Source organism: Equus quagga, unplaced genomic scaffold, assembly GCF_021613505.1.
Source record: "Equus quagga isolate Etosha38 unplaced genomic scaffold, UCLA_HA_Equagga_1.0 146_RagTag, whole genome shotgun sequence".
NCBI classification, from domain to species: Eukaryota; Metazoa; Chordata; class Mammalia; order Perissodactyla; family Equidae; genus Equus; species Equus quagga.
In genome coordinates this window covers 2881157-2900499 of record NW_025796728.1, presented here as the reverse complement: position 1 = coordinate 2900499, position 19343 = coordinate 2881157, and the positions used below count along the sequence as shown (strand labels likewise).

The 19343-nt window shown below is 35.0% G+C and overlaps 1 protein-coding gene across 1 annotated transcript in view; it reads right to left on the bottom strand.

Annotated features, from left to right (window-relative positions):
- Positions 1 to 19343, bottom strand: part of LOC124232912 (protein furry homolog-like) — a 243199-nt gene that overhangs the window by 94143 nt on the left and 129713 nt on the right. The window contains exons 10-16 of the mRNA XM_046649823.1: positions 17865 to 18033; positions 17479 to 17571; positions 11078 to 11176; positions 10181 to 10282; positions 4679 to 4782; positions 4369 to 4477; positions 1675 to 1761 (exon numbers count right to left, since the gene is read on the bottom strand). Coding sequence (XP_046505779.1) covers positions 1675 to 1761; positions 4369 to 4477; positions 4679 to 4782; positions 10181 to 10282; positions 11078 to 11176; positions 17479 to 17571; positions 17865 to 18033 — 763 coding nt within the window. The remainder of the gene's footprint in view (positions 1 to 1674; positions 1762 to 4368; positions 4478 to 4678; positions 4783 to 10180; positions 10283 to 11077; positions 11177 to 17478; positions 17572 to 17864; positions 18034 to 19343) is intronic.

Sequence of the window (19343 nt, the reverse complement as noted above, 5' to 3'; positions counted from 1 at the left end):
TGGTCTAAATATCAGATGGTCACAATACATAGTCAGAGAAGACATCCTGGAGGGAGATGGACAGCTCCACAATGCACTGGGGTTCACAGAGGTGCCCGCACTTACTCATTCTTTCAGTGTTGCAATTTACAAGTATTTGATTAAATGGATTAATGGATAATTTATCTGGCTTTAACTAAACTAACTCTCATAAGCTTAAAAAGATTCCTGAAAAGAAAATACAGATTGGAGATAATCCTAATAAAGTAAGCCTAAATGAGTAACAACAACAAAAGAGCAGAGCTGACGCTTTTTCTATTCCTAGTATGACAGCTTCAGCGAGGAGAAAACATTGTCAGAAATAAACTTGTTCAATAGAGAGAATATTTTTGAAAATGGATGTTCAAGAAAATGTCTTTCGTTATGTAATTTTTCTTGCTGAAAAGCATGTTAAGTATGTCATCTATAAAAACACTCACGTCTGCTCACTTTAAAAATCTGGAAACAATTACTGACTGATCTTTAAAATCCTACAAATGAAAAGCTTCAATAGCTTTCTAATCCATTTGTGAATTACATAAATACATATCTTAGGATTTGATTACGAGAAGGACCAGGATAGTAATTTAAAAGAAATAAGAAAAAGGATAACCTTATTTTGCCTTTTTATATTCTCGTATGTTGTTAGATTGTGCTAGTTAGTTTGCAAAATATTTTTTTTTTCTTCTTCGTCTTCTCCTCCCCAAAGCCCCCCAGTACATAGTTGTATATTCTAGTTGTCAGTGCCTGTGGTTATGCTATGTGGGATGCCACCTCAGCAAGACCTGATGAGCAGTGACATGTCCACGCCCAGGATCTAAATCAGCAAAACCCTGGGCGCCAAAGCAGAGCAGAAAATTAACCACTCGGCCACGGGGCTGGCTCCTGCAAAATATTTGTAAACAATCTCAATTTAACATCTACAGAGCGAATTAGAGTTCACTAGTGAATAACAAGGCCGTAAAAGTAGGAAATAACATTTTTTTTTTTTGGTCTGTTTTTTTATTGTAAGCTCCATCTGGGGAAAAGGATTTTTGTCTGTTTTGTCTCTAACACCTAAAACAGCGCCCAACACACTTTAGGTGCTCAATAAGTGTTGTATCAGTATTTATTAAAGAATATCTTTTTTTTTTTTAAAGATTTTATTTTTTCCTTTTTCTTCCCAAAGCCCCCCAGTACATAGTTGTATATTCTTCGTCGTGGGTCCTTCTAGTTGTGGCATGTGGGACGCTGCCTCAGCGTGGTTTGATGAGCAGTGCCATGTCCGCGCCCAGGATTCAAACCAATGAAACACTGGGCTGCCTGCAGCGGAGCGCGCGAACTTAACCACTCGGCCACAGGGCCAGCCCCTAAAGAATATCTTAAATATAAGTCATTTGAAGTGAAAGAAACCTGAGCTCATGTTACAACTTCCACAACTCTGAAAACTTCCTCTCTCAATTGTCTTCTACCATGCTTAAAACTACAATAAACCATTCAGCCAGCCATCAGAAAGGTTAAATAACTTGTCCCAGATCACACTTGTAGTTACAAGTAAAGCTTCTAACTAGGGATTTGAGCCTAAGAGTTCTGATTCCAGAAACTGTGCTCTAAAAAAAAGAAATAAAACAAAAAAATTGTATAAGATAGTACATTACTACATTATAATTTTTCTACCTCTGGATTAATGGTGAAAGTTTTAGCAGATTTTCCAACACTGAGAAGATCAAATATTATTTCTTTCATTGCAAAATCCAAACGTTCCTAGAAAAAGAAAACAAGAAATCCTTATAACTCATTACTATTATACGTTAGATATCATGTTAAAAATTGCACTTATAATGGCAACAACACAGGTCTGTACCCATAAGAAGTTCATAAACCTAGTCTGACAGAAGAAAAATACAAATGAATTAAGATTTAAAAATATGATTATAAATATATTATTTAATTATCAAATGATGTGTTTAATACCCCAACCAATAGGACAAAAATTTTAAATACTCATTCACCAAAGTCATAGTCAAAATCTAAGAAGGATAATCATCAGGGAAATGCAAATCAAAACCACACTAAGATACCACCTTACACCTGTTAAAATGGCTATAATCACTAACACTAAAAATAACAAATGTTAGAGAGGGCATGGATAAAAGGGAACCCTCATACACCAACGGTGGGAAGGCAAACTGGTGAAGCCACTATGGGAAACAGTATGGAATTCCTCAAAAAACTAAAACTAGAACTACCATACGATCCAGCCATCCCACTACTGGCTATCTACATAAACAACTTGAAATCAACAATCCATAGTAACGTATGCACCCCTATGCTCATTACAGCACTATTCACAATAGCCAAGACATGAAAGCAATCCAAGTGCCCAAGTTCTAACTGCTCACTCAGAATAAAAGACAAAAATCATCCTATTTGCAACAACATGGATGGACCTGGAGGGAATTATGCTAAGCGAAATAAGCCAGACTGAGAAAGACAAACACCAGATGATTTCACTCATATGCAGAATATAAACAAATACATGGACAAAGAAAACAGTTCAGTGGTTACCAGGGGAAGGGGGCTGGAGGGTGGGCACAGGGGGTGAAGGGGAGCACTTAGGTGGTGACAGACAAGGAATAATGTACAAGTGAAATTTCACAATGATGTAAACTATTATGAACTCAATAATAACAATAAAAAATCTAAGTGAAGGAATTCCCAGAATGATGATGACAGGAAGTCCCAAGACAATAGCTCTGCAGCAGGCTTAGCGAGCAGTGAGTTCATACTGGGACAGAAAGAACAGGGCTCCAGGAAGGAAACCTCTAAGACAAAAAATAAATAAATAAATAAAAATAACTGATAAGATTAACTGATGTTTGAGAGGAGTTGTATAGTTCTGGTGCAGTATTCGTGTGAGGTGATTAAACCCAAGGGAGTCAGTAAGTTCCCAGAGAAAAAAAGGGGGAAGAGAGACATCTTAATGGCAAAAGTTTTCTGAACAGTAGATCTAAAGCACAATTTGCTTTCATTCATCTTATTGACACATAAGTAATTATCATTAGGTTTGTGCTCCAGTAAACAGATACATTAATTTTATTTAAATATTCCTATTCACTGTCCAAATTAATTACATTATGGATAATCTAAATTGTTACAGTTTTAGTTCAGAGAGAATGCAATGAATATTCTGGAATCAAATTATTTTCCCAAATTGAGAAGATAACCCTACCTATGTTTCTCCAGGGCTCGTGTCCCAAAAGGGAATGTGACCAAAACCTTGGATTTGCTCACTCAACACCCATTTAACGCCCTTGTAATAAACCTTCCTTTACTGCAGAGGCTAGGAAGCTAAAATGGTATTTCCTGGGATTCCTTATAACAGTAGGCTGCAGGATGTGATTTAGACCCTGCCAAATGGTATTTAGACCCTACTCATGCGAATCTTTGGGAACAGGGGTACATGAGGAAGAGGAGGAGGGAGGAAGGAAGGTTTTACTGATGGGGATCATGGCAGGAGAACGATGCTGAAGCACCTGTAGTGACTTCCTAATTTGGCAGCTTTTTGATTGTGGCAGAGGCAGAAGCTTCCTTGACAGCCCAATTCTGCAATTTCCTGTTAATCATTCAAATTAGTCCTATTAGTGATTCTATGAACTATCTATATTCCTTAAAAGATCCCTTTGGGTTCAACTAGCTACAGTGGATTCCAGTATCTGTACCTAAGAACCTACATTAATGCGGACTATGAGAATAATTTTCCAAAAATCTTTCGAGATACTCAGGAGGTAATTAGTAAATGAACTAACACTAGGATCAGAGACACTTTCTTGACCTTTCCTAAATTAAGTGCTTCCACTTGTGGGTCTCCTTTCCTTCTCCAAGTGTGTAGCTTAATGATTTAAATTTATATCGTCACAAAAAATTAATAGCATCTTTTTTTTCAAAGATTGGCACCTGAGCTAACATCTCTTGCCAATCTTCTTCTTCTTTTTTGCTTTTCTTTTCTTCTTCCTCTTCCCAAAGACTCCCAGTACATAGTCTAGTTGTAGGTCCTTCTGGTTGTGCTATATGGGGTGGTGCCTCAGCATGGCCTGACGAATGGTGCCAGGTCGGTGGCCAGGATCCAAACCGGAGAAATCCCGGGTAGCCAAAGTGGAGCGCGAGAACTTAACCACTTGGCCACAGGGCTGGCCCTAGCATCTTTTATTTCTTACTTTTTAAAGCATACTTTTATTTTCACTATTCAATATTAATAAATGTTTTGTTATCATGCTTTTAGATGTGTAACAAGTTTTAAAACTCCAAGTTACTACAGTAGAGTACTCTTGTAACTTCATGTGTATATGTGTCATGAGGTGAAGCACTCACCTGAGCAATGAACTGAATAATCTTCACAAATATATTGAGAGGTGTGTCACGAGGAACCACACTACGTGAACCTTTTGGAAAAAGTGCTGACACTATGCTCATAAGACGACTATAAGAAAAAAAAGATTTAGTCATAATAAGGCAATGAAATGAACAGCAAACCATTCTTCTTACTCTGCATAATAGGTCAAGAGAATTCATACTCCTCCCTCAAGGTAATTATAATGTTCACTAAAATTCCAATCATGTGATTGTTTTTTTACCAAGATTTTATTTTATTTTAAATACACTTTAATACAAAGGCACTCACCTTTGAGTTACAGTGTTGCTTTCACATTTTATTCTAATTACATAAACCCACAACAATCTATACAAAGATTCCAGTGCAACTCGAGACATTTTAGGATCTTTATTCTGTTTAAAAACAAAAGAGAATAAAAATAAACTTATTTCTTTAAGTACTTGCAATCACTTAAGATCAAATGCATTCTCTGTCAAAACTTAAAAGCCCTCACCCATCCCCCATTTTGGATTCAATCTAAAACAGGTTTAAATATATATGTATACGCATATATATATATATATTTGGCATACAGTAAGTACAGATAGCTCAAAAGTAACCATAGATAAGGAAATTCTGAGCCATTCCTGATACTCTCAAAATGAAACAGTAAAATATCAGACTTATATTATCATTTCTAATAATTCCTAAATTACACACACATCAACTTACTTGATGGCAAACGGTTCACACAACACTGGTAGAATGAGGGAAGGATTACTCCTTTGGAATTCACTGCAGCCCATACACAGTAAAATTTAGAACACCAAATGTTACTGAAGATATATGTATTTGTGAAATAAAGCAAAATATTGAGTGATTATCCTTACAAGAGGGAATATGGGATAGTGGGTGAAGAGCATGGACTCTGAAATTAGGACTGACTGGCCAACCCCCATACTTGGGCACTGTTATATATCAGTGGTGACACAATTTCCTCATCTGTAAAAGGGAGATGAAATGGTACCTACCTCACACATTAAGGAAGTTATTATGTGAAAAGCACTTGGAACACTGCCTGGCACATGCTAAATGCTCAACAAATGTTAAGTGTTAGACCTTTAATTTTTACTTAGAATGAAAACATTATTATTTAGATTATTATTATTTAGGATCAGAAAAGTATTCCATTTCAATCACAATTTTATCAGCAAATTTTTTCTTCACACTAGCTATAACAAAAAGTGAAGTTCTCAAATGACCAGAGTCATGTAATGAGATTAAATTGTGAATTCTGAAAATGCACCTAATAATCACCTTTTATTAGGAGAAACCCTTTATGCATTAGTTAATTGGCTGTAGGATGCATTGATTGCTATAAATTAGCATTGATTTAATTTGGTTTGGAGGATTTCTTATTGTTAAACAATTATTCTATAATGTTAAATAACAATTGTTAAATGACTATTATATAGCAACTGACAAAAGGTAATTTTAAAATACTAAGTAATTTAGTCATTCTATTTTATGTTTTCTTAAGATACAGAATAATGGACATCTACTCTGTAAGATTAAAAGCAATGCAAAAAGATAACAACTGAGGATGTTTCAAATAAAAAGAAACAACCTCTAGAAAATATAATTTTGCACATCTATCTATACGAAGATTTGATAAAATTAAGAATGAAATGTCAGTTACTCTGCTGGTCAGAGTCTGAACATCAATCCCTCCCTCCAGATCCATAATGATGCCAAATCTTAACAACACTCCCCAAGTCGTTCTCTGTTAATTTCTTACTAATGGAACTAAGTAACATATAAAGTATCATATAGTGTATGTATGCTACTAATAACAACCAAGTTTTTTCTAGTATTTTCTTCCCTATCATTTAGTTCAAGATATCAGATATCAAAATATAAATTCAATTAGTTTTATGTATACTCCAAATAATATATATTCAAAATATGATCAATACCAATTAATATATAATAAATTGTATATTGAAATATTTAAGTCCAATTCCACATAAAAACTATTTTCATATAAATGGTTAATGACATATTTGGATTATCTTATTTTAAGTGCTGAGGTACCTGGCATGAAAAAAAAACACTTGATTTTCAAGCTTTCCAAGATGGACTACTATGTTTACAAAGCAGACTTACTTTATACTGAACAATGCCAAAACAAGATGAAAAGTGATAAAAATCAATTATTAATTATCTATTCAGTCACTATAATGCTGCTATACATGTCTGAATAATAAAAACATACTACATTGATCTGAGCCTTAAACGGAGACATATAATTCCCTAGTTACAATTTTGGTCTAATTTGCATAATCAGATTGTTATATAAATTAAAATCCAATAGTACTAATATACAATAAAGTTTTGATACGTCAAATATGCTCTTTGGCAGCAATCATTTTAATGTTTCTTCCCCATTTTTCTACTGTGAACCAAAAACAAAGTGATTTGTTTAAAACCCAAACCAAAAGGATAGAAGTTTTAAAAAGTCATACATCAAAATCATATTCAAAATCTAAGCTACTGTCTCCTTAATTTCATTGGAAATGTTTTTAAAACTCTCATTTATAACAGCTAATATAAATTAAATAGAATATTTTAAAATTGAGGACTCTGGTGAAGAATCAACATCCATTATCATTTCTCTCTCTTAAATTCATCTTCTTGGGGTCACATTACTATTAAGCCTGTGGAATGTTCCCGCTGTGTGCTACTCTTCTTTTACAATATGAAAAGCAGGTTTGAATAAATACATTAGACATGCAATGCAACAATGGGTAAAGAAAAAAAGGCCACACTTAAAGGAGATAAAGCGATATTTTACTTTGTAACATCAACACAACTCACCTGGAGTGTTTCTATTTGTTTTCTGATACTGTTGTTAGATGGCATCTAAATAAAGCAATGTGAGACAGCAAACATAAACATGAGATGCAGCACATGCATGTTAGATGAAAATAAGCACAAAACAAGACAGCTCCTCACCAAGGTCTCTATTTAGAAGAAATTTGAAATTTCCAACATGGTGGCTAGAAACACTAAGAAAAAAAATCCTATAATTTGGGCATCACGGTACACATTTTAATAATCAAACTAAGAGAAAACAGTTAAAATTTTTAACTACCTAATTTTTCCTCTCAAAGCACTGCATTTGAGTTCAAACTAGTTTAAATTTTTAAAAGAAAATAAGCATACACTGCAGAAAAAAATCTTCAAATTGTTTCTACATGATATCTACTCTTATTATTATTCTCTCCCTCTCTCTAATTTTCTTTAGAAACTTCAAAATCATTTTTTACATTATGACCTCAATTGATATAAAGATAGGGGAATGGGAAACTACCAAATTCTGTTTGGGACAAAAATAACAGATTTCACATTTTCTGTGAAAATAAGCTGATGCTCTCTCATGCTGTTTATGGGCCTATAGGACTAGAGCCCATTTTTCATGGTCACCAACTTCAAAAACTGGTATGGTAATCTTTAAAAAATTGCACAATATCTTAAAATGCCTTGAAAATGTTATCATATTTATTCTTATGACTCTAGAGGATAATGCCTTAATATCCCAGAATTATAGCCAAAATATTTTCTTAAAATATTCAGTATGGCATTTCTCATAGTACACTAAAAGGTAACATGGTGGACCGGAAAGAGCAAAGCTTATGGACCTACATGGACCTAGTTGTAAATCCTATCTCTATCACTTTTTGGTTCCCTAACATGGGTTACTTATTTATCTTCTCTCAGCCTCCATTACAGACAGAATTAAATGAGATACTGTATTTAGAGAATCTAGTATATAGTTAATATTAATAAAAATCAGTTTTAAGAAGTAGTAGTTTTGAAAAATGGAAAGCTGTTACAGATTTTTTTTTCAAATCAAGAGATTACTTGAATCTCAAAACAAAATAAATTTAGGTAAGGCCTTTATCTTGGACCAATTTTTCCTACATATAAAACAAATAAATTATACCTATTATAACAGATAACTAGCACAGTTTTCCCCTGAATGCTCAAATCCTTACCTCAACTCTGCAGCAGAGCCACAGTATCTAAAACTCAAGAAACAGGAGCCAATTCATAAAATTTCTGCTGAATAGAGCCTTAATGTAAGTTAAGGGTTAATGGCCAAGACAACTATATTCCAAATACTCATGCTAAGGGGCTCTTATCTCCTTTAGACTGGCAGATTGACATAGCCATTAATGAAAATGGACAAATGCCAGAAATATTTAACAGGAGGTAAGGGTTCGAAGAAAACAGAGCATTTTAAATGAAAGCCTTAAGACAAAAAAAAAAAAAAAAAGTTAAGGTACTGCGAAAGAATTGCAAATATGTTAGGTGGAAACGTATATATATATAAAAAAATTCCAACAAGCAACAGAAAAGTATGAATTGTCGTGAAACAAAGCAACCTTCCAGAAAACACTTAAATGCATTCCTTAAAATATTCTATTCAAAGCATGAAAAATCCTACTACCCAGAAAATGATCAATTATCAAAGGAAGGACAGAAAACAGTATAATGTAATTAATTAAATAAAACATTTTCTGGTTGCATGACATAAAGAGTTTAGTCCGCTTGATTCGGTCCAGGGAATTTTCATAAATAAAGTAAAGAGAATATATCAATTCTCATCCAAACATGAATAATATCAACGCATGTCTAGGAAGAAAATAGCCAAAAATGTTTTTCAAAGACTTAGATTTTTTTTAATATATACCTTACTAAGAAATGAAGGCATTTTTGAAAACGATACATAAAATCATGAAAAAGATATATATAGGATAATGTTGTCCAACAGATCATTCCTAAAGTGGGAAAGAGCCAGATCTATTTCTCACAATACCACAATGAGCTGTAGGGCCAGAGACAATCATTTAATCTATCTGTGCCTTGCTTTCACGATCTTCAAAGTATAAGGTTCTCAGTCTTAATCCTAACTTGGAGGAGTAACAGGAAATGAAATGTCATGTCTACCATGTTTCTATAACTTGCAAGAGATTTTCAAATATATTCGTCTATATATCAAAACCAGTATTCAAATCAAGCATTCACATGACACGCAGATGAGAAATATTCCCATGTTCTGTGTCAGACATTAACTATGCTCCTATCCACAGAAGGAAAGAAGATCCTGTAGACCTTGTAGCAGAGCATCCTGGGAAGAAAATGACCCTTCCATCTCACAGTTTTGTTTTCAATACTAAGAGAGACCAGACATGGATGTGCCAAACAGTGTTAGTAACAATTATCCCTTGATTCAAGTCAGAATCATTTCAGGAGCTTTTACATCCACGTGGATCCAGTATCACAGGTGTAGATTTGTCCGGGCATAGTTACATTAAATGTACCTTTAGTGATATTCTACTATCAAGGCTTTTTTCATATTATTCAGACTTGAGCCAACATTACTGAATTTTGTCAAAACAAAACACAAAATATGTATATGGAAAGTTTTGTAGGATTAATTAACAATTAATTCTAAAGGAATTTATTAACAAATAGTGCTAGATCTAAGATAATATAAAAACAATCATTAAAAAATGTACAATTTTGCATTCAATAAGACAAACTAAATTTTCAATCAAAAGTTCATTCATGTCTATACATGATTCCCTATAGAAGGAATGAAGTATGTATAAAATATGTGGCAAAGTATTTCTTTTCAAATGTACCAATAGTAATGAAAGTTTTATTATATACTGTTCAATGTATATGCATCAGTGACTATATTACAATCAGTATTTACATGTCATAAATGAGATTACATCTTACCTTTAAATGCGACAAACAGTTCTGTAGGAAAATATGCCAGTTATTTAAAAAAAACTGTTTCTGACTGACACATAAAAGGCAGGTAATTAGTGGATACAAAGCCTATAGGAAACAGGGAAAAGAGAATTAACATTTTTCATGGAAAAGCACTAGACTCGTAAATTATATTTCTTTTATTCTCCTAAACACACAAAAATTCTTTTATGCAGTTTTCCCATTTGTAATAAGAAATAGGATCTCATGGAGTAATCTAACAAAGAATGGTAAAGGGCAAATTTTCCATAAAAACAATTCCTTGACCAGTAACAATTCCCTGAGTTAAAATGTGCTATTATTTCCCCCCAGACTCATTACTTTCTCAAGCAGTGGTTATGAACATAGGCCCTGGGATGAGACGACAGACTGGCAGTGAAGTTTCCGCTTTCTGAAACTAAAAATTCACAGAAAAATCCTTCAAAGTTACATGAAATTAGCGGTTCCGTGGAAAGAAATGCCTTAAGTCACTGAACAGAAACAATGTAATCAGACAGACAATGGCTCCTAAATAATCTGATGCTTCAGAATGCAATTTATTATCATGTAAAATCAAGGAATTTATGGTTTAGTGTAAGAGTTCATTCACCTTTCCCATATTATAATATACAGTTTAAAGCACCTGTCAAGACAGGTAAATGCCTAGAATGAAGTCTGAATAACCTATCAAATGCAGAGCTAAAAAAATTAAGAATAGAAAGTTTTAAAAAGAGCAGGAGAAAATATACAAAATTTGCCCTCATATTATACTTTGGATATTTTATAATTTCAAGTTTTACAGTTATCTTAAATCTCCATTGAATTCATAAATCAATTACTAAACTCCTAATTGAATATGTAAAGGTTTGAAATGTTTCTCAATACCAATGAATGCTTCTTTCTGGAGCTCAGTTCAAAAGTAGTCTGATAAAGCATCTCCACAAAATTTTTCAAACAGGGAACATTCACTTCATTTTTAACAGCCTACGTAAAAAATAACACAAAAAGAAAGAAAATGGTTACAAACAGATTAAACTATGCAAGGATTACAAGAACTTTCTGTAAGATTTGAAATTAGTTAATAATTTACTGAGTGTCTCTCTGAAGTGCTAGAATGTGCCAAATAACCAAATGTTAATAAACGTGGTCCCTGCCCTGAGCGAACAGGCAGACAACACAGGCAAGGGAACAGGTATGTGGTACAACAGAACTGTAAGAGGAAATGCTCTGTGCTCTTGGAGCACTCAGAAGGGGCCCTATGGAAAAACTCTACAAGGAAGTAACATCCAAACTGAATCCAGCATCTCTTACCTGAAATATAGCAATAGCCTCCTGTTTAAGCTCTCTGGCCTTATCTCCCACTACTCTGCCCCCTACACTGGGATCCAGCCACACCAGATAGGTGAGGGTTAGGGGTAGGACTAGGGTGAGGGTTAGGGTTAGGGCTAGAGCCAGGGCTAGGGCTAGGGCTAGGGTGAGGGCTAGCTTCCTTGCTGTTCCTAGAACACATCATGTGTGCTCTTGCTTCAGGACGTCTGCGCTTGTTCCTTCTGCCTAAGAAGCTCTTCTCCCAGGTGTAGTATGTCTTACTCCCTCATCCCCTTAGTCTTTGCTCAATTGTCACCATCTGTTTCAAGGTGATGGTCTTTGCTAATCACTATTTAAAATGTCAACCCCCTTATCCCTTCAGTAATTCTTATCCCCACCCTGCTTTACATTTCTCCACAACACTTACCACCATCTACGTATCTTACACACTAGTTTATTGCCTATTATCCGCACTAGAAGGGAGCTCTTAAAAGCAGGGAGTCTTTCCTGCCTTGATCATTGTTGTATTCCCTGTGCACAGAAGAGGCCCTGGCCCACAGAAAGCACTCAGTACATATAATGAATAAATAACTAGAGTCCAACCAGGCAAAAAGGGGGGAGGTTATTAGAGAGGCAAGAATGCTCCAGACAGAAGGAGCTCTATGTGCAGAGGCAGGTGTTATGAGTCGAACTGTGTCCCTACAAAATTCATATACTGAAGTTCCAACCCTGATCCTTCATAATGTGACCTTATTTGGAAATAGGTCTCTGCAGGCATAATTAGTTAAGATGAGGTCATAGTGGAGTAGGGGGACCCCCTACTCCAACATGACTGTCCTTGAAAAAACGGAGTGATGTGGACAAAGATATACACACGGGAGAATGCCATGTGGAGATGAAGGGCAAAGATCAGGTGATGGTTCTTTAAGTCAAGGAACACCAAAGATGTCAGTAAACCACTAGAAGCTAGCTGAGACGCACAGAACAGACTTCCTCACAGCCCTCGGCAGGACTCAACCAGCCAACACCGTGGTCTCAGACATCTAGCCTCCATAACTGTGAGACAGTAAGTTTTTGTTGTTTAAGCCACCTAGCGTGTGGTACTTTGTTAGGACTACCATAGCAAACAAATAAACCACAAAAGCAAACATGGCACAAAAGAAGAATAAGGTGGGGCCAGCCCCGTGGTCCAGCGGTTGAGTTTAGCACGTTCTACTTCAGCGGCCTCAGTTCGTGGGTTCGGATCCCTGGTGTGGACTTACACCACTCATCAGCTATGCTGTGGTGGCAACCCACATATAAAAAACGGAGGGAGATTGGCACAGATATTAGCTCAGGGCTAATCTTACTCAGCAAAAAAAAAAAAGAAGAAGTAGAAGAAGAATTAGGCAATGTAGTAATAATGGACAATTGTCAAGGGTCTTTTTTCCTACAACCTGCTGCTTTTGATGAACTACCTTAAAAACTACAACCTAATCCCAGTTAGATATCTGGCAAAAACAGATTTTCAGACAAGGGGTAAATAAAAATGACAATTTGGGATAGATCGGCAGTAATTCAAACCATTTCTAGGAAAAGAAATTGAAGCACATGTACTAATGATAATAGACTAAAGCTGACATGGTTTTATAAATGATAAAAATGAACCTACTACATGGCTAAGAACTGGGGTAAGGGGTGGGGGGCTATCTGACTCAAACTACCTGCAAAGCTATGATTCATGACTTTTACTTGTACCCATTAAAATAATCTTCAAACATTTAACTATAAGTAAACATTCAAGAAAGGTAAACAAATCATGCCAATTACTATGTCATTAATATTTAAAATTCTTAACTTTTCTTACAATCCCTGTCCACCTTTTCTAAACACGCTCTAAAGATAGGACCTAAACACCACATACCCATACATATGAACACATTGATCACAAGTCAATTAGTTCAATATTTAAAAGTGAAAGCCAAAACAGTTCAATTTGATTCTCAACATGAAAATAAATTTCTTCATTAAAAAAATTTTTTTTTTCTTGGTGAGGAAGATGGGCACTGAGCTAACATCTGTTGCCAATCCTCCTATTTTTGCTTGAGGAACATTGGCCCTGAGCTAACATTTGTGCCAATCTTCCTCTATTTTGTATGTGAGATGCTGCCATAGCATGACTTGATGAGCAGTGTGTAGGTCTGCACCTGGGATCCAAACCTGCAACCCCAGGCCACCAAAGCAGAGAGTGTGAACTTAACCACTATGCCACTGGGCTGGCCCCATTTTGTTTTTAAAATTTTTAAATAGAATAAAACCTGAATAAACAGAATGTTACTAACTTCCATTTCTAGCCAAGATGGCGTAAAGGGGGCTGGATTTACCCTACCATCTGAAACAAACAAAAAACAAACAAAATATATGAAATGATATGCAAAACACTGCATATCAGTCAATAAAAGAAAGTAACCCCTAAGGAATGGAAAATAAATGAGGTGAACCCTTCATGGTCCCACCTTACTACCTTGCAAGAGTTTTCAGGGAAGAAATGGAAGCATATGTATGATATAACTACCCACGTATGGTACAACACCGCTTGAGGTAGAGAGTGATAAGTTAAAGATGTATACCATAAACAATAAAGTGCCAAAACAATGAGATATAACTAATAAGCCAACAAAGGAGATAAAAGAATCATGAAAATATTCAATTAATCCAAAAGAAAGCAGAAAAAAAGGAGAAAAAGGGAACAAAGAATAGATGGGAAAAATAAAAAACGTAATCAGAAGATAAAAGATTTAAAATAACTGTATCAATAATCATATTAAATGAATGTGGTCCCCAATTGAAAGGCAGAGATTGACAGACTAGATAAAAAAGCAAGACCAAACCATATTCTGCCTACAAAAAAAGGTACTTTAAATACAAAACCACAAGTAGATTAAAAGTAAAAGAATGCAAAAAGATATACTATCCTTACACAACCAAAAGAAAGCTGGAGTGCTATATTAATATCAGACAAAGTAGATTTCAGAGCAAAGTGAAAAGAGGCAAGGAAGTCTGCTCTCTTCATTTCTATTTATCATTGTACTAAAAGTCCTCACCAGTGCAATAAGGCAAAAGTAAAATAAAACATACACACTGAAAAGTATTTTGAACACCCAGATAGCATAAAAATATGAAATGCCTAGGGGTAAATTTTACAAAATATGTTCAAGATCTGTACGCTGAAAAATACAAAACATTGTTCACAGAAAATAAAGACTCAAGTAAAAGGAGAGAGACATTATCTTCATGAATAGCAAAAATCAATGTTAAGATGTCTGTCCTCCCAATTTACTTATTAATTGAATGAAATTCCCATTCAAATCCCAGCAGTTTTTCTAATTGGTGGGTGACTCTAATCTAAGGTGACTCTAAAATTCATATGGAAGTGCAACGGACCTAGAACAGCCAAAATAATATTGAAAACGTATAAAGTTGCAAGGTGTACACCACCTGTCTTCTAAACTTAATACAGTAATTAAGATAGTGTGCTACTGCTGTGAGAATATACACATAGATATTAGAACAGAATACAGTCAGAAATACACTCACACACATAAAGTCAACTGATTTCTCAGACAAAGGAACTAAATTACTTGAAAAGAATCTCTTCTCAAACAAATGGTCAAATGGTGCTGGAACAACTGAACACCATATGCAAAAAACAAAACAAAGAATTAAACAAAACACAGCAAAATTTCAATCCATACCTCATACCTTATGCAAAATTAACTCAAAATGGATCATTGACCTAAAAGCAAACTCTAAAACTGAAATACAGGAGAAAACCTTTGCAACCTTGGGTTAGGTAGACTTCTTAGGAATGATACCAAAAGCACAATCTGTAAAAGAACAAATTGATAAATCAGACTTCATCAAAATTAAAAACTTCTCTTCCAAAGACTTAGTTAAGAGAATGAAAAGACAAATCCAGAGCTAGGAGAAAATATTCATGAAGCACTATCTGATAAAATCCTTGTACCCACAGTGTATAAAAAATATATCTCTCAAAACTTGATCAGAAAACAAATTCCCAATTTAAAAATGGGAAAAAAGATTTCAACACACATTTCACCAAAGAAAATATATGGACGGCAAATAAGGACATGAAAAGATGCTCAAAATCATGTCATTAGGGAAATGCAAATTAACAACCACAATGAGATATCACGACACACCTATTTCAATGGCTACAACTAAAAAGACTGGCCAAAGCAAGTGCTGGTGAGGATTTGGAGGAACTAGAACTCTCAGACGCTGCTTGTGGAATGCAAAATGATACAGCTGCTTTGGAATATAGTTTGGCAATTTCTTTAAGAGTTAAAGCTACTATTTGGTCCAGCAATTCCATTCCTCTACATTTACTCAAAGGAAATAAAAGCATATGTCCATCCACAGACTTGTACATGAATGTTCACAGCAGATTTATTTGTAACAGCCCAAAACTGGAAACAACCCAAATGTCCAAAAACAAATGAACACATAACCAAACTGTGGTATATCCATACAAACGAAATACTACTCCAGAATGAAAAAGGAATAAACTATTGACATACTCTACAACACAGCTGAAATTCAAAATAATTATGCAGAGTGAAAGAAGCTGGAAAAAAGAGTTCGTACTTTTTTTTTTTTTTTTGAGGAAGATTAGCCCTGAGCTAACTACTGCCAATCCTCCTCTTTTCACTGAGGAAGACTGGCCCTGAGCTAACATCCACGCCCATCTTCCTCTACTTTATTCGTGGGATGCCTACCACAGCATGGCTTTTGCCAAGCAGTGCCATGTCCGAACCCAGGATCCGAACCAGCGAACCCTGGGCCACCAAGAAGCGGAACGTGTGCACTTAACCACTGTGCCACTGGGCCGGCCCAGAGTTTGTACTGTTAAGATTCCCTTATTACAAAATTCTAGGAAATCCCAAACTAACGTAAAGGGATAAAAAGAAGATCAATGGTTGCCTGAGACGGCGGGGTGAGTCGGAGGGAAGGATTAAAAAAGAATATGAAGAAAATTTTAGGGTGTGATCGATATGTACATTATCTTGACTGTGGTGATGGTTTCACAGGCATATACATGTCATATTGTACCTAGAACAGCCAAAATAACTTTGAAAAAGCATAAAGTTGGAAGATGTACACTACCTGCTTTCCGAAGTTTAAATACGTGTAATTTATTGCAAGTCAATTTTACCTCCATAAGTCTTCTTGAAAATAAAATCATAATACACATAAAAAAAGAATATAATTTATACAGTAATGTGTAGTGTACTGAAAGTGAGTAGCATATCACATACCATATGGAAAAACTGAGTGGGGAAAAAACCCAGGAAACAAAAAGAAACGAGCATGTCTCTAAGTAATCTAAAATCACAGAATCCTGCTTATAGTATATGTTACTAGTAATTGCAAAATTATTTTTGAATAACACACTGCATTTACACCAAGAAAAGCTTCTATAAATCTGCTTCCCTAGAAGTTACTGCAATCATAATTATAGCAATCATAATTTCTAGTTTAGAACACATCTTTTTACAGGTATGATAAATAGCATCGCGACTACAGAACAGAACATTAAACAGTGCTGTAAATTCCAGGACATGTGTCACAGTACTTTTAAATTCTTCAGAGGCTGTTAAAATGACTGCCATTTTGTGAGGAGCACAAGTCACGAGTAAATGCAGCACGTTGTATTGAGCTACTCTGGGCACCCATTACTGCCAGGACGCAAATACTCCATCTCTGAATCTTAAGGGCTTGGGCTCGTTCTTTTAATGAAAAGATTGATCAATGCTCTTCTGCTATTTGTCTAACAACCATTTTCCCCATACCCACATTACATTCCAAGTTTCTGCTTCATTGTCTCTGAGATTACCAGAAAGTAAGAATATGTATTTCATGTGGTAGCATCCTCAGTGAAAAGGTATTTTCAAAATATAGTATAAAAATATACTTACAGCAGCTACAGGGATAAGAATCTCCACAAATAAACCAGCAAGTGCATGTTTTATATCTTTATCTTTTACTTCTAAGAAATACTGAGCACATTCCTGGAGGGGGGGAAAAGGTACATTAGATTAACGAAAGAGGAAGATTAAAGAATTTTTAATATCACAATAATTTTGTAAATACTCTGCAATTTTACCAAAACGCAAAGGTCAAAACATGCTCATATTAAAAAGAAAAAAGAAGGTAATTCATACTTGTGACATCTTAACATTTGGAATAAGGAAATAACAACAATGTCATTACTTTGTATACATTTTGCTTCTTCAAAAAGCCACGAACAAGAACCACCACCGTCAGGTGAGTTTTAATTACTGCAAGTGGGAAGGCCCATCACCTGCATGAACTGAAACGATGCTTCAAAATCTTCCACAGGATACATCTTCACTCGGAAGAACTTCATTCCCATTATTAAGCTGATGACACTTTGTACCACATGTGGACTTTGCTCCTTTTGTCGCAGTTCTTTTAATTCTGTCACAAACTTCTTCCTCACAGCCTGAAACCTTTAATATACATGGATAAATCATTTGAATGTGAATTAAAAACACAATTTCCCCCATGATAATTAACGTTGAAATCAAAAGGTGTTTTATCTAAACATCATCTCCTTTCTCTGCCCTCATCAAAATTACCAGAAAAGCATTCAGAGGGAAACAAAATTATTTGTTATTTTAAATTTGCCGTTCATTTATTTTAAAATCAGAACTTCCTTATGGGGAAATAACAGGATTTCTTTATTCCTATAATATCATCAATACAGCACCATTACCATTTAATAATTAATAATCATCATAAAAATAAGATCAAATAATCCACCCATAAAACATCCCCATGTAAATCAGAGTGTCTCTAAATTTTAAGGTTCCTTTTTACAGAGTCTGAAATTTGAGTTACATGGAGAGCAGATTGGAGACTACACATTTGTTCAGAGATAAATCAATCAGTTGTAGGCTACTAATATCCCCTTACACTGCAGGAAAGCTGAAGAGGAGTTGAGGGACGCTGGTCTCAGAATGTGAATAAGCTAAAGAATCCAAATGTGAGCTTTCAAAATGTGAGCACCATCCTGGATGTAAATGACCACAACTGTTAAGGCTACTAAGTTTTTCCCTTGTTTACATTGGAAAAAGATATCTGATAGTTTATTAATCAATAATTCTTCATTTTCTCCTTCTCTATATTGTGAAATAACTAAAGATTTTACTGTTAATGTTATTTGGAGAAACCAGTTCCTGAAAGTTAAAATGACAAACGAAGCATACTTTCCAATGGTCACTGACTACAGTGGGGAAAAAGTAAATTACATATTAATGAAATATAGATACAGGATAGCAAATATTACTTATCTATTTCCATTTGAGTTTTGGAGCATACGATACCATTTTCCATTAAAGTATTCTTTTCCATTTTATAAAGAAAATATAAAGTGGATAAAAAAACCTTCCTATTGCAATAATATTAGAATCCAAGGGTTTTTTCTTTTATTTTTTAATTTTTCTTTCTCATAATAATCATTAGTCACTGCAATCAAAGGACATGTATACACAAGATTCTAATACACCACCTAGCCTCTCTTTCTCCTCTCCCCTTTACCACCCCACTACTTGTCCCCTCAAATGTCGATGCTAACAGCCTCACGTAATGTGGATCCATCCATGTTTTCTCCCATGCTCATTATACGTATGGATGGAAAACACCTCAACAGTGCTCCAAGTGCCATTTCTCTCACAATTAGACTAGTGAGGCTGAGTGTCATTTCGCAAATTTACTGCCCACTTGGATTTACTATCCTTAATGTCCCAGATTTAACTTA